Here is a 16848-nt window from a genome sequence, read left to right on the forward strand (position 1 = left end):
TTTTCAGCGAAAACGCCATTTTGAGTGCAATTTTAGAATGAGACCATTTCGGCTGTAGAGCTGTGAACATTATTGAAATTTGAGAATCTACAATCCACCTTAAGTTAATAAAATTGCGATCAAGAAATCTGAACAATCACGCTCTTTGCGTCTATTCACATCGAAGTTGTCAGCTTCTCTTAGGAGAATCACTTATCACCATTCGAAAGTTGACTCCCTCGAGAAGATTGGAGTCAACAGGGTACAGGCTATAAAACTTCAAATTAAGGATTAGGACTTCGATAATAAAAACCTCTAATTTGAGATCGCGACTTTGACACAGAGAAGTTCAAGGTGTAAATCTTTACTGGATGAACGAGCGTACCGAAGTCGTAAGGTGTGTTTAACGGGCTAGTAGCCGTCACGTTTGATTACTTTCTTCGTTATGTTTATTTTCTTCGTCATGGTCGTTTTCCAAGTCATTTTCTAGACTTTCTCGTTCTACTAAAAAACGTGTTGAGATACACAGTCAACTCAGCCTGTACACTTGTAAATTGCATTTTGATTATTGACAAGTAAATTCTGTTGCGGCGTTACAATTATGATCTAGAAAATGTAAATAATAACCGTTACAGAGCATTTTACAAGGAGAGACGTTGTGTTGACAAACTTAAAAGGGGGATTTTCAACTTGCCGTACAGTAGACAAAGAACTTGCCATTGTCATTAAAAAACAAAATAATGAAAAAAATAATCAAAAGTTATAGCTACTGTGTCTTTAAGGATAATTGATAAAGGATAAATGCAGACACTTTTGAATCAAGGTCACACGACAGTGTTTATACACTAATGCTTATGGAGACGTGGGTCGTGAGCCTCTGTTTAGACACCGTGACATGTTCAAATACACATCGAGGTGGTACCCTCTGAGCATAAGAGATGTTTTTCAAGCTTCTTTCAGTAACTTTTACAGTGTATGATTTCTTCATTTACAAAACTGGGAAGAAGATTTAGAAAGGGACATTGCAATGAGAAGTTTTAGGGAATAGATAGAATGCAAAAACCTTGATCTGTATCTTTTACTGTTTGAGGACTAGCCTGTCAGAGATTGTTTCTAATTTAAACGCTTGTGAGTGGTTGGTTATTTTTTGCCATCATTTTTGTTTGTCTAGATTTTGACTGTGATAACGGTCACCTTGAACATAGAACCAATTGAATGTAGAGTTGAATGCAGTTATCATGTTGGTAACAGCCATTACAAGTTAGTTTATAACTCTTTATATCAATATACATAAACATCATTGTACAAGTCAGATTTACAGATATCCAGTACATCCTGTGAAATTCAACTTGACATGTTTATATACAGTTGCATTCACTGACATTAAAGTCTTGCACATTTGACACAATTCATCGTAATCAACTAAACCGATGACTTCATTCGGAATAATTTTCCGCATACTTGACCGACTTAAATTACAGCGTGTGTGATTTTACTCTGTTTTTTTTTTTTCATTTTATTGAAGGTAGAGTGTGCCTGGGGGACAGATATTCGGACCCTCAGACGTTTACAATACTTTTTGGTTTACAACTTGTGAGGGCTCATTTTTAAGTTCATAGAGTAAATAAAGTGTTCATCCGCTTAATTTTTGAAACCCAAAAATGTTATTTTTCTCACTGGCGATAACACATGGATGGTGGCCATTTGAATGTCAAGTGAAGTGTCGAGTATTGGGTCATTTGTTTCTCCTGTACCAAATTTTGCACGGCTACTTCTGATAATTTGTTCCTCATTTCCTAAGGGAATGGTCTAACATTTCCTTACGATAAGTTTGAGCAAAAGTTACATTTTTTTAGTTTCGGAGGCAGGAACTAGCTACATCTAAAATGAATATAGTACGACGTATTCTAACTTGGCATTATTACTTTCATCTTTGTAAAAATATATATTGTAAAAGAGCAAACGATCCGTAAACTTTAACGTTTAATTAATATGTTTTCTACGTTTTCCTATTTCCAACAATAACTAGGTCTGCTCCCCAATTCACGCAGTGACCAGTGTTCAATACATCCTATAAATGGGTAGTGGCCAATGTTTTGTTGACAAGGTGACTGTAGTCTGGACTAGAATTATTTTTCAACATGCTTAAAGAAGTTAAGGTAGAACGCGTCTCGGGGTCAGATATTCGGACTCTCAAATTTCTACGATTGTTTTCTGATCTACCACTTTTGAGGTTCATTTTAAAGCTCTTGGAAAAGAGAAAACTTTCAAAATTCTGTTTTTACTCTACAGAGTTAAAAAGGGATGGCGGCCATTTTGAATTTCAAATATCGCAAAGGGATGGCGGCCATTTTGAATTTCAAATATCGCAAAATGTTGGACGATTTGTTTCGCTATTACCAAACTTTGCATGGTGACCCCACATTTTTCTTGTTGATTTGGTATGAGAATGGTTGAAAGTTTCATATAGAAAAGTTTGAGGAAAAGTTTAAGTCTTGCACTTTACAGGCGCATATCCTAAAAGCAACTGCCCTTTCGTAAGATACAGTGGAACATTGAAATGTGCGCAAAAAGGAGAGTGCTTCGTTCTCACGCCAAACGAAGGCTTGCAGGGGTCGTATTCAATTTAAAAATTTCGAAGTAGGTCAAATCAAACGCAGGTTGATTTGCGAATATGCAAAGACTCGGTTGCAGGTTTCCATGGTACATCAATCAATGAGTGTACTTGAATGACTTTCTTTGCCCTTCCGTCTAAGGTTTAAAAGAGAGAGACAGAGATTTATGTTCTCGTAAATCCATCCGATTCTGTTTTAAGCCGGCGCTCTGTCATGTCCACGCCGTACGGTGTACCAAACATAAATCGCGAGTTTGTGAATTATATAGCTGTTCAAATTCATCATGTCAAATTTATTTATTAATTTAATTTATGTTTAAGGATTCACTGGCATTGATTGCGACGACAGATTGGGTAGCCTCGACGATAAATAATCACATTGTGTCATAGTTCAAACCCGATCAATTTGGAGTTTGTGTCATACAGTTCAGTCTTCATTAATATTTCCTACGAGATAGATACTCATTAATTTGGCAGTGTTATACCATGGCATTCTTCGGTTCCTAAAATACAGACTTGGGATAATTAACAAGAAGCGTTATTTCGTTGACAGCGTTTCATACAGAAGTGTCAAATGGTGATGAAAAAGTCGTTCCTTGAACATTACAACTCTGCTTTAAACTATAGTTGCCTTATTATAGTTCAAGACATAAATTGAATTTGTCAATATTTATACAGCTCCAAAATGACCATCCGGTGTTGCCATCTGCGTGCATCTATTGTGTCCTTCCAAATAAGCCCGTAAAGCTGCGTCAGTCTGGCGTTATGCAAATTAAGTTGTTTTCCTTGTTCTCTGTGATCTTATAATCATAGACAGTTGAGCGAAAGATACAAGCATACTATATGTTTTTTTTGTCAACGCTACATCCAAAATAACTCACAATTAACCCGTGGTGTTTTAAGGTAGTATGCGCCTCGAAAATTGAAAGACTTAAACTTTTACTCAAACTTTCCTCAAAAAACTTTCGGACATTCTCTTTCCAAATCAAGAATAATCAGAGGCCACGGTGTAAATATTGGTACTAGAGAAACAAATACCCAAGATTTATCGATAACTGAAATTCAAAATGGCCGCCATTCCAATGTTAACTCTGCGGAGGAGAGAAAAATAAAATTTTTAATTTTCCAATGACCAAGACGGTACAAACTTGCTTATTCCAAGAGTTGCAAAATGAACCCCTACAAGTGGTAGACGAGAAAATTATTGTAAATATTTGAGCATCCGAATGTCTTAATTGTCAATTTGACATCTGGCTTTCCGTTTATATTGAGTCGACAAGAAGTCGGTGACTGCTAAGTAAGTGTATAATTGTTGTAAGATTTTGAAAAAAAATCTTGGCGGAATAAGTTACCTCCAAAAGAATAATTCGTTTTGATTTGCACTTGATTACCCTCTTGACATAAGGGTTGTACTTACTTCTGGCCATCACGCACACTCCTGCAGCTGAAGAACCTCTGAGCTGTAGCTTGACTTACACCAAACGTTGGGAAAACACCGAAGGAGTAACCAATGAATATGGACCAAATGGTGTGTCGAACCGTGGGGTCCAAACTCCAACTGAAATAAGATTTTACAGAACGTCAAGCCACACATTCTTAGTTACTACTTCCATGACCAAAGACGTGTGAATTTAGGTTTCCTTTAACCCATATAATATAGTTACTGTCATGTCGGACATGTTCAGATGTCGCCAGCTTCAGCGCATGTCAAAACAATTCGGTCACTTTTGAGATGCTGAACACCTGGTAGGCCTATGTGCTTTATTTCGAAAACGAGAAAACATGCTGATAAAATTAAATAAAAGATAAATGCATAGGTGCTTGAATCCTGTAGACATTTGAAAATGACGAGAAGAGAAGATATAGGTAGGTTAATTTGAAGAGGCTTGGCAATTAATGAAAATTTCACAAAGCGAATGCGATAGCTATCCTTTCCTAATCACGTTGTCGCTTTTACGTGATCTCCCTTCCGCAAGGCTTTCTCGGATAATTGCTCAAGAGAGCCTTCCCCAATATCACCGCTCAACGAACTCGAACTGAACTTGAACGCTGATTCCATGAGGTAATCTCTGCATTGCCGCGAGGCACGGCGGCAAGGCGCTTTGGTCATCTAATCTTCAATTTGTTTGTCAGAAGACTGAATTCTAGTAAGGGAAATTAATGGGAGTCATTACTCTCGAAATGGTAGCCGTTACTCTTGAACAAGGTTAACGCACATTCATTTGACCACTAGCGATTATCACGAGAGCAGTCTTCTGGGTCAGATGCGATTACAAAGGTCTAAGGGACTGGACATAAATTACAGGGGGTTGGGATTTTTTCGAAACACCGCTGCTTAAAAAATAATGACCCTTCGAAAGTTCATGCACAAAAATTAGTGACCCTCCCCTGTTACTCAATACCCCCCAAACATCCCGCAATGTGTTTAAGACCCCCTTCTGACTTGCTATACTTTTGAAGTCCCTCTCCCAAAACGAAGGCAAAATGTGGCTGATATAACGCTTTGTCCAAACAATATCAAATCACATGAGTGTGATAATTCATGTAAATGTACTTTGCTTGAAGTGGCAGGTAAAACGTGCATGCGTGTACAAAACATGTAATTTTTAGATTTCATCGATAATGTTGATTCATTATACATGGTAGTCGACTATAAGAAAGCTACGAACGTGTATTTTCCAATATAAAACTAGCAATATCTGTTCATCTATAGATGTTTAATAACTGATATAAATATACTTGATTAGCATGGGTTGTTTACAAGTGCACATGTGAACAAGATATTTGATTTTGGAATTTCGCTCAAAATGTTGATCCACTATACATGACAGTCTATGACAAAACTGTAAAAAAAATTTCACAATTAAAAATATGCACTATTTGTGCATATATGGACCCTGAATAATTGACATAATTGTATTTGATTAGAAGAGGGTGGTAACATGTGCATCTGTGTACAAGAACTTTGTTTTTTGGAATTTCGCATAAAATGTTGATCCATTATACATTGTAGTCTATGACGAAACTATGAATATTTTTTTTAAATACAAAACTTGGCACATCTGTGTGTTTATGTATGCTTGATTATTGATATTTATGTTCTTGATTAGACTAGAGTGGTTACAAGTCCATGTATGTGCAAGAAATTTGATTTTGGAATTTCACCAAAATGTTGATTCATTATACATGACAGTCTATGATGAAAGTATGAATAATTTTTTCCAATACAAAAATAGGTAAATCTGTGCATTTATGCACACTTGATTATTGGTGTTTATGTTCATGATTAGACTAGAGTGGTTTCAAGTCAATGGTTGTGCAAGAAATTTGATTTTGGAATTTCACTGAAATATCGATTCACTATGCATGGCAGTCTATGATGAAACTATAAATAATTTTTTCCAATACAAAAATAGATAAATCTGTGCATTTATGTACACCTATTTATTAGTATTAATGTTGATGATTAGACTAGAGTGGTTTCAAGCCCATGGTTTGCAAGAAATTTGATTTTGGAATTTCACCAAAATGTTGATTCACTATACATTGTAGGCTATGAGGAAACTACAAATAACTCGCAGGTTATCTGATCCTAAATTGTTATCCAAAAGTTGTTCGACCTGGAGCTTCCAGCTGTTATTGATGACATTTTTTTCACTGTTCTGTTCAAATAGTTTGTATCCTGTCAATGTCCTCAAAAAATAAAAAATGTACATACAGTGACATGAACATTTGACAGCGACCTATGCCCAATATATTGTCAATGATATGAAATAAGTGATCTCCCAAATTGTTATTGAAAGAGTCATTATAGGGGACAGTTATGCACAATAGAGGAGTTGGATAAGTAGAAATAATGACAACTTAAATCAATGTGGCTGCTTCGATCATCAATACATTGTTTATTATACCCTTAAACTTGTGCCCGAAGGGCGCGCTGAAAATGGAAATGGCAGAAAATGAAAGTGCCAGGAGGTATTTTTTCTTTTTTCAGTATTCCATATTCTTCAATACGTGCACATGCAATTTCAGCTTTGATGCATAAAAAAGGTGACCCTCCCCATGGGCTTGCACAAAATTTTATGACCCTTCAAAAATGCTTGCGCGAAAAATGGCGACCGACCCCCCAAAAAACACCGGCCCACGCCCCTGTAATTTATGTCCAGTCCTTAATGCACTCGTTGTATACGGTGACTCTTTGAAGGGACAGGGAGAAGAAGCGGTCATGATCACCACAAAGACACGGCAACGTTCATCCGCAGAGGACAACTCTACGTACTATCTGCTAACTCTGTCCGACAAATGATCAACGATGGCGTAAAACAGATAATCACCATGATCTGCCTTGAATTTGAAATGTTTTCAAACAACTGATGCAAATTGCACGCTCAGATTTACAGTCCGTTGCAACTCCAATGGGAAGTATTGTATGTAAGTGCATCCGTGGGGAACGTCAAGATCGTTTGATATTATTAATGTTACACGATTATATTTTAAAGAACGTTGAATGAGTACGGCTTTATCTGCAAATCGCTGACAATCTGCTTGAGACGTTTCGTGCTAGAGTCCCTTAGGGATCGGTTGCTTTGTAGAGAATGTAAAACGCTGGCGACCCTCACCAAATCGTCAACCTATTTCCCAAGAAACCGCGCCAAGTGTAATACTCCTATGGAAACGAAAAGTGAATAATAGAAGAAAACCGTTGGGGAATTGACTCATTAGGAAAGTAAAGACCTTGTCATTACCATGGTATCAGTTATCGTAGAGAAGGGAAATTGCCGCTAGCATTACGGTTGGAACACAGATGTTCTTTCTTTTCTGCGGACCGACGTCTGAAGAGAAGGGGCGCAGTCCCTTTTTCAGCGCTGCATTTATTTATGGAACTAGGACACCTCACTGTTGGACTTTTCAAGTAAAGAAAGAAAATAAAGACTAGCCTTTTGCCAGCCATAATTGCCACGTCATAGTAAGAGAAGGAAGACGAGATCAGGAATTGCATCTCTTCCAGAGTAATGATGACGAATTTGTTCGAATTACGTTCATCCTTTCAAAATGTAAATCTCTTTACATAAAGACATTTTCAGAGGATTTTTGCGGTCTACCAGTTTCTGCCTTCAGCATAGTGAACTATGCTTGTCGTAAAACGCCGAATTCGATGTGTTTGTGAAAATGTCGCGAATGTTGACGTCACCATAATAGACGTCATTATGCTTTGCGGAGATTTTTTTCTGTTGATGCATCACATTTGTTTGTTGTGTGCACAGAGTATACGTACATCATGCATTCATTGTCCGATTGAATCATTTAACTTAACTAATCTTTAGCTTTGAAGCTTGGAGTTTTCGTCACTCAAAAAGTCGACCGTGGTCCAACAGATCTGTGTATTTCGCCACGCAAGACTATGAGGGATGTGCCCTTAATGATGCCAAATAAAATGATACAAATTGCGTCTTCTTGACTATTCATTCTAACTACTTTGTTAGTTTTCATCGTCTACATTAATACATCATCACAGACTATAAAGGTCGGGCACGATAAAGTATTACTCACGAATACCCGCGGTACGTGAAGTCAAAGGCCGAATCGATACATCAATGCAAAACAAAATAAACTGGCGTGGGCTAACCTACCTCTTGACAACATGTTTATGTTCTCTGATTCATGATCTCTGGTGTCGACATCACTTTGCTACACAATCTTCCGCCGTCTAACGTCACGCAGTGAATCGCGGGAGATTGAAACATACATCGACTGACACACTTTTTGAGATAGTGGTCATTAGAAAGATAGAGAAGTATATATACTTAAATCATATACGGGTAAGGCTGCGTTCACAAACACGTCTGCATCAAGGAGGAAGCGAGAGATTCAAGAAAAAAAAATTATCTGATATTTTGAAGTGCCCCCTAATAACCTCGAAAGATTTTCTTGTACCTCCAATTCACAAATGTAAATTGAGCTTCCCCTTTCCCGAATATAATTTATATCTTTCGTCCACAGAGGCAGTTGCAGGCAGCACATGTCAGTTTGCACACAGCAAAACACTTGTAACCCTTTCTTGTAAAAAATCAAAAACAAAACAATAAGAACTGATGAGTAGCAAAAATTGTAGACCAAGTGACTAACCTTCACCCGAAGAAAAATTATACACTATAATCAAGTAGAAAAAAGTAAAAGTATATCAAGCATGATGTTTCAATGGAGGGTTCTCTGAGATATAGAGTATATGCGGCAAACAGAGACAAAAAGGCGGCCAGGTTGATGGTTTCATTTGGGGAGCATCCCTCTTTGAGAGTGAGAAAATTTCAAAATGTAAGAAATTTTGGAGCAATTTCATGCCTATCTTCAGTCTGACTGCAGTGTAGGGTAACAACTTGAAAGAAACAAGCTACATTACAGACAAGACACATGAACAGTTGACGAGACAGCCCTGAAGTGTAGCAAAATTTAATTGATACTATAGAGTTATAAATTTGGCCTGCAGCTGGCCGATGAAAAGTGAACATGCTGGAATGTCATGAAAATAACAGATATTCCGTTTGTTACGTTTGTACACGAAAATTTCTCATTCGCATTAAGCGAACTAAGCCTATCACCGTGAGTCCGACAAAACCCATGGATCACGTGCCTCATGATATCGAAGGTCTCGCGCCCAATAGGATTCAATGGTACCTTGTTAATGACGTAGCAGGCCGCATAGTTATCATTTGACATGTTTGACTAAAAGTGAATCGGATCTATTTTCAACTTAAAAACTTCGGGATTAAAAACGAACAAAGTACATGTTTTCCATACGAAATCCGGTATTTAGAAAATTAAACTAAAATATATCGAAACTATTCCCTCAAAATTTTCAAGTCCCCCCTTGAATCCCCTGAGGTGTTTGTGAATGCAGTCTAATTAAGGAAACCTTGCTAAGATTCATACTTCGACTACTTAAACGAGTAGTTTTAACACTGAAATGCAAGTTGGGTCACTCGATACACTCAGGAAAGACTAAACATACTCAGCAAAGTAGATGCGGCCGCTGTCCTTTGCGATCTGCCAAGCGACGTCACCACCACCAAGATCGATGCAGCCCTGTATTATGACCGCCAAAAGTCCCGAGAACATGATCAGACTTTGAAGGACATCGGTCCAAATAACAGCCTTCATACCTCCCTGCAATCAGATGGCAATACGAATGTTAAGGATAAACATTAACATCTTGACAAAGGATCAAAAGTGAAATCCTGAAGGTTTGTTTTAGGCCTTCCAAACCTCAATTTGGCACAAACGTATATATTTTTCAAAATTCCACACCCTATTTGTTTTTGTGAGCATAAATTTTTAAAAGAAGCAAGGTTGAAAATTTTCACAGTTTTTGCGTGTAGACTTCTTGACTTAGTTTAACCACTGCCCCTTCCACAAACTTACAATAGGTCCTATATCGATAGTGTTTTGAAATTCTTGTGTCCCTTTGAATGTATCATAGACAAAAATTAATATAAGGTAGAATACTCGTCGGGGACAGATATACGCATTTTCAATTTTCAACTTTCCTGGCCTGCTTCTTGGGACTCATTTCAAAGCTCTCGGAATAAGAGAAGTTTTGAATTTCACTGTCGGTCTTACTGTTTCGAAAATCGAAAATTGCAGTTTTCCCCATAGAGTTAACACAGGGATGGTGGCCTTTTTAATTTCTATTTCTACTCGTCTGTTTTGTCTCTATGAAGGCGCTTTGGTTACTAATATGAATGTAATCACAGGCAATTGAAAATACCTTCAGCTCTGTACACAGCCTGGCCCATAAAACGACAGGGTATCTACGTACTCACATAAGCGCTGTAACAACATCCACTCCCTGCTATTGCTGGTGGGAGACGAAAGTGAAAGCGAACGGAACGCGCGGTCTATAAGATTACTCACCACGGCCGTGTAAAACGTACAGATGATACCAACAGTAGCTACTGATATCCACACATGAAGACCTGAGACTGCGCTCAACGCTAGTGACGGTGCGTAGACAGCGATGGAAAGGTAGAATGTCTGAGAAGGGACCAGTCAGAAAAAATATGATAACGGTATTTTGACGACAATGCAAATATTGACAATCAGTCTTCAAACATGTAGTTATCAAACAGCAATATTGTTGCAACGGTTGTTTCAAATAATAAACTGTAAAATATCTTTTTTTTGACGTTGTCTGTTAAAATTGAAAAAAAATGCCTTCATGAAGGACGCATTAAATTAATGACAATAACCAGAAAATGTGTGATGACGTGATTTCCTCCGTGAATGATTTGAACTAGTTCCATCTCCATTACATGTTCGTTAGCTGGTGCATTAACTTCTTTCAGAGAATTGTTCTAATGAAATGGAGCCCGAGCGCGCCCCCCGTAGAATGTATTTTAATTATCCTATGTTACACTCGTTTCGATAAATCGATCAAAGTAACTTGGGCATACATTTCAAAGGGGAGGTTGTAATAACTTTGATAATGTTTTCACGATTTTATTCCTGAAAGCAACCGCATTATTTTTCTTGTTCTGTCTAAAGCACCTTTGAACGTAAAGGATTAGCCTCGTAAAGACAACGCATTTGTGTACAAAAAGTATTGTCGTCAAACGTGGTCATCGGGCATCACACACAAACAGGCTGCGTTGGCAACTTGGAGACTCGGCATTTTGATATGATTTTGGGGTTAGCAGAACAAGAATATCTATTTTTACAACAAAATAAATCTAAGTTGCGGAATATATTACAGATAATGGAACGTTGATTCGAGAGAGCTCGTCACAGTGAGAGCGATTCTCAAGAAATGATATCTTGATGCAAGGATATTGAGATTTCCATCATCTGTAATAAAACTTAGCCTCATGCAAAATTAGTCAGCAATTCGAGAATATATTTCGATGATGAAAACGAATGATCTTCATCTTTAACGGCTGAGGCTTTTTAAGCATATGATTAAAAACTCGGTGGCCTTCCTTACCTTGTAGAATATGTACAAGGAGGTACATAAAAGTCTTGCAGCAAGGTTGAAACGCATTTCTATATACTGTAAGAAACCGAAATGAGTTGCATTGAGTTGCATAGTGACATCAAAGATTAGTGGTACTAGAACCCACGTGCCATTTTACCTTCTTGCACATTTAATATATTAACACCAAGTAACGGATCTAGGTGCAAAGTGCTTGGTAAGATTTGAGGAAAATATTTTATGTATGTATGTATGTATGTATGTATGTATGTATGTATGTATGTATGTATGTATGTATGTATGTATGTATGTATGTATGTATGTATGTATGTATGTATGTATGTATGTATGTGTGTGTGTGTGCATGTGTGTGTGTATGTATGTATGTCCGTATGTACATTTATTGCTTTATTATCTATATAAGTACGTATGTTTAAATGTATCGATAGATTACTTTTACAGTTGTATTAGATGATATTGGATGCTTGCTAGAGAAACAAACAAAACAATTATACAAAGATCGTACAGGTATCTGCTCTTCCTTGTCCCTGCTACGATACACTTTTTATTTGCCCTTGTCTTTGTTTAAGAAGTAAGCTTAAGTCGCAAAATGGAACATTGTAAGTGTGGCAGATGATGTAACGGACTCAGCATAGTACCGAGACCGAGTAAAATAAATTTTTGGCCTCTGTTCGGGTATTTCCCAGTAAGGTTCCTCACTCTCCATTCTGTTTCAAACTATTTCAGCAATGCTGACGGTTTGATACCTACTTCGTAAATGCTCGTGATTTTCAGGTTGTATAAGACCGGCAGAAAGAGGTGGGCCGCGACTGGAACCGTGATGAAGTACGTAAAGCATGTCATCCAGTACATCCATCCGTAGGTGAAGATTTCTGACGGCATGCCCAGTATTGTTATGGCCGATATGAAGCTGGCCATAAGGGAGAACGCCACGGGGATGTAGTTCATCTTTCGGTCCGCTAGGAGATACTCCTCCGTCGTCTTCTGTTTCTTCCCGAAACACCCATAGTACAATCCAATGAGGATGGACAGAAGGAGTACAATGCCAAACACAACGTAGTCGACGACAGTGAAACCGACTGCCTCTTCCATTGTTATGGTTCAGATTTCACCTGAAATTAAAATGCACTGTTAATAAGTGTATGTTAACCGTAACATTACATATACACATGCATGTACACATACATAACCACATGCACATACTTACAAAAACACACAGTTTATAACACTATAGGTCTATGTACTGATACTACTCGAATTGCTCTCTACAACCTGTAGTCCCCCTACAGGCAGAGCAAAATTTTCAAGTCCCCCTCTACTACCCCCAACATTTTCGAAACCCCCTGAATTCCTCCAGCCCCCAAACTATTTTTTGTGGACGCAGCCTAATACCTTTCTAATAAATACTGTCGCCCTTCATTACTGTTACCGATAAAATATCCATAGAAAAAAGTTTTATGTCCTTTGATTACTCCGAGAACGTTATCACTCAAGAGTTGCCGACTCTACACAAAAGGATTAACGCATATAAGCAAAGATACCGCTCTGTTCAGAGAATTTCTTGACAGGTTTTCTCTGTTCTGAAAGTTATTGATACAGTTCATAGATTACTTGCTTTTTTGAGAAATTTGTAATGCTCACTTGAGAGACAGTATGCCTCTTTATCGCTCAAGGCCACTCATTTACAGTTCAAGGGTAGTATCAATGAACAATCACTCGGAGTTGGAACTTCCAAGGGGTCAATGACATTCTGCCATGCCTAATGTTCCCCCTGAAGAGAATTTTAACCTTGGATCATTTGTTTGTAAACCTTACCATCGTATTTCCATTACTTGTGACATCGTGGCAAACGCATTCTGGCTCTTTATCTTTTTACTTCAACTTGAAATGCTTTTCTATTTTTAACATTCAACTGAAGCTAATGCCTGTCAGGCTGACGCTAACACGGACATCAAGATTAACTGACGTCATGACAATTAAGGACTATTGACGTCCCATCATCAGTAAAGTATGTTTTCCACTTGACAGTGCAAATACCCAATTCGAATCGTTATGCGGTTTGATCGTCGTCGTCCCCCGCGCGCCTTCTGCCGGGAGGTCATACCACGGTCACTCCGAGTGACCGAGGTCGTACACTCTTCAAGTCACTTTGTTCTCCCGGTTGCGACCACACTTTGAGTGTATTTCCTAATTCTGGCCAGCGACACTCTTTTCGTTCCAAGAAGGCAATTCGTCTTACTTACCGATATCATATCCAATGTAAGTTAGGAGATGTTGATGAAGTTGCCCTTCACTTTTGCAGATAATATCTATGCAAGTGTTGAACCACTGATAAGTTTTTTGAAGTGTTCTGGGTGTATGATGGGTACGCCTGTAAGTCTTACAAGCACGATCACACAAGCATCCGTCCCTTATGACCTCGCGAGGTCACCGTAAGAATGGCTTAATGTGATGTCAATTGTCACTCGCTGCTTGAAGGGACAGATGTCTTATTTGTATGCCGTAACTCAATCTACCGTAACACTTCTAAGGACCTTTAGAGGTCTGAAAGCAATGTCGGATGAGAAAGACTCATGACACAATGAACCAGCAGATTTTGTCATAGGCAGTAGAAACGAGACCTATGTATATAATTTCGTCCGGTCTGCGTTTCGGCAAAAATCAACTTCTCTGATCCACATATTAGGAGGGTCACACAAACAGAGAGGGTGACGGATCCTGAAAATAGTTCAAATTCAGGGATGTCTGATGTATGCATAGATGTTTAAGTAATAAGTATACTGAAATTCCACAGAATGAAAAAGGGAAAAGAAAATTACATAACAATTCCCCAGTTTGCTAGAATAGATGAAGCAGATTTTCTCAATTTGAAGATTTTACATAGTTTCAGATTTGTCGTTATAATAGTAATAATTGCTAATTCTAAGAGGTTTGTTGAAGTTTTGAAAACTTGGTTCTAAGTGCTTCATTAAGTATGTATTGTTTTCTTATGTCACCATATGATGGGCATACAAGGGGAACACGATAGTCATCGTCGACAGAGCTCATTTCATAAAGTAGCGATGATAATACCGGCTTTAAGTTGGCTTTAACAGTTTCTTTAGATTTTTGCTCCACAAAGTTTGTCTATGGGCAGAGTAGTCGAGAAGGAATGAACAGGCTGAGATTGATACGCCCATACCGGTAGAGTCGTCTGCCCGCCTCAGCCCCCCCCCCCCGTCCCCACACAAGAAGTCCAAAATGTTGACTTCGTTGAAAGCTTCAAGACAAACAAGTAAACAGCCAAATTTCGTAAACTTATAACTGGCATTCTTCCAACAAACAAAGTGTAATTTAATAGTGGCTGGAAAGGACAGTCAGTCTCAGTATCGTGCATGCATTGTCAGAAACAGCGCTGCGTGACCGGCTTCTTGCGTCAAGATCGCTAGACTGTGAACACAAACCTCATTTATCACTCAGTAAAAGGTGAGGCCGACCCAGATCAAGGACGACCACATTTTCGTCTTCATTTGGAAAGATAAAAACAGTAAAAAAGCCAAGGTTGATAAATGCATTTTACTATCGTTTTTGCGTACTTACAAAACGGGTGATTGACAACAATCAACTGCAGGGCAAAGCACCTGATAATCGAAAACAACGCAAGAAAAAGTCATTACGAGTAGAGCATTCTGCAAGTCTATTAATGTATCTCCATTCTTACTTAATGTATTGACAACATTTAATCTATATATATATATATATATATATATATATATATATATATATATATATATATATATATATATATATACTCTCATTACATTAACTGTCTATTTGTCTGTTTGTTTCCCTTTTCGGTTTGAAATTCACAATTATAAAACGATTCTAGGTTTCTGATGATATATGAAATTTTTTGATTTGCATGTAACATAATTGTTAGAACTTCGTGTTTCTTCAGAACCTATAATCCAGAAGAGGGGAAGCTACTTGGAGAATTCCAATAATTAGTTTTCGATACATCGGTGATCAAGCTACCCAAATATGTTGACGATGTTGTTGTTGTTTTCCTCTTACGTCTCAAGGCCATTTCTTATTGACCTTCAAGGACACTGCTGACAAATAATATATGTGTCCTTGAAGTGAAAAAATGTTCTGGTATACGTATCACATTGTTCGGGTCTAGCTTTGTTCGTTTGCGAACAAACGTAATCTTACACGGTTTTGTAAGGAAGCATTGTCACATCACGTGTACAATGGACCATCGTATGTAAAATGATACTTTACAAACAGATCATTGTTGTCAGCTCCTGCCTCAACACATAGAAGGTGATTATGCGCTATCACTACGTCTGTCTGTCTATCTGTCTGTCTGTCTCAACAAACAGAAGGTGATTATATGCTATTTCTACCCTGTCTGTCTGTCTGTCTGTCTGTCTGTCTGTCTGTCTGTCTGTTTACACCAAAAGCGCTGTTCTAAATGAACGGAAATTTGATTCGCAATTGTAATAATGAAATGTAGACATGTTATGGGTTTTTGCGACTCAGCAAGGTGCGTTGAATTCATAGTGCTGTTCACACAATAATCGATTTGAGATTTCTAATAATAGCTTCCAGATGTTTGAAGGAGATTATGGAAATTTGATCAAATAAGCTGATATTCACGGTGAGATGTATACCTGATAACAGTTTGGTCAGCATATGCACGTCACTTTGCGAGATTTCGTCGGCATCTAAGATTTGATAGGCCTTTACACTATGTACCCAATGTGATGGGTTTTTGCCCCTTAATGAGATGAAAATACTCGGCAAAGTATGATTTAGCTTTGTACATATAGAACCTTTAGGGCTTGTTTCACTTCTTATGGGAGCTCGGTCGGCTTTTTTATCTTAACCTTTCATCTGTGTAACTTATTTCACCAATAGTTCCAATGGACTATAAGCTTATATTTGCAAATACTTTTGCAAAGGTCACACAACCTGGTAACAGATTCAGACTAAATAAGATTGTCGCCAGTATTTTTGATTTGCATGTAACATAATTGTTAGAACTTCGTGTTTCTTCAGAACCTATAATCCAGAAGAGGGGAAGCTACTTGGAGAACTTGGAGAGGAAAACAACAACAACATCGTCAACATATTTGGGTAGCTTGATCAAGTATGCTATTTGCATATTTATCGTTATATAAACACTTGAAGTGTTGTAAGAGCTGGTACTGTGAAACAAAATTTAAGATCCAGACCTGATAACGTTTAGGTCTTAACTTACGCATAATGAAGTCATGTATTTGTATAT

The 16848-nt window shown here is 37.9% G+C and overlaps 1 protein-coding gene across 3 annotated transcripts in view; it reads right to left on the reverse strand.

Annotated features, from left to right (window-relative positions):
- The window catches only part of LOC139135349 (sodium-dependent multivitamin transporter-like), a 31116-nt gene that overhangs the window by 12598 nt on the left and 1670 nt on the right, over positions 1–16848 (reverse strand). For 2 of the 3 annotated variants that reach the window (XM_070702695.1, XM_070702697.1), the window contains exons 2-6: positions 12327–12688; positions 11568–11633; positions 10502–10621; positions 9600–9754; positions 4011–4151 (exon numbers count right to left, since the gene is read on the reverse strand). In XM_070702695.1, the coding sequence (XP_070558796.1) occupies positions 4011–4151; positions 9600–9754; positions 10502–10621; positions 11568–11633; positions 12327–12668 (824 nt within the window). In that variant the 5' untranslated portion in view covers positions 12669–12688. Of the gene's footprint in view, positions 1–4010; positions 4152–9599; positions 9755–10501; positions 10622–11567; positions 11634–12326; positions 12689–13819; positions 13992–16848 lie in introns of those variants that run through there. The other variant, XM_070702696.1, reaches the window with a different exon arrangement.

This window comes from Ptychodera flava, chromosome 6 (assembly GCF_041260155.1).
Source record: "Ptychodera flava strain L36383 chromosome 6, AS_Pfla_20210202, whole genome shotgun sequence".
Taxonomy (NCBI): Eukaryota; Metazoa; Hemichordata; class Enteropneusta; family Ptychoderidae; genus Ptychodera; species Ptychodera flava.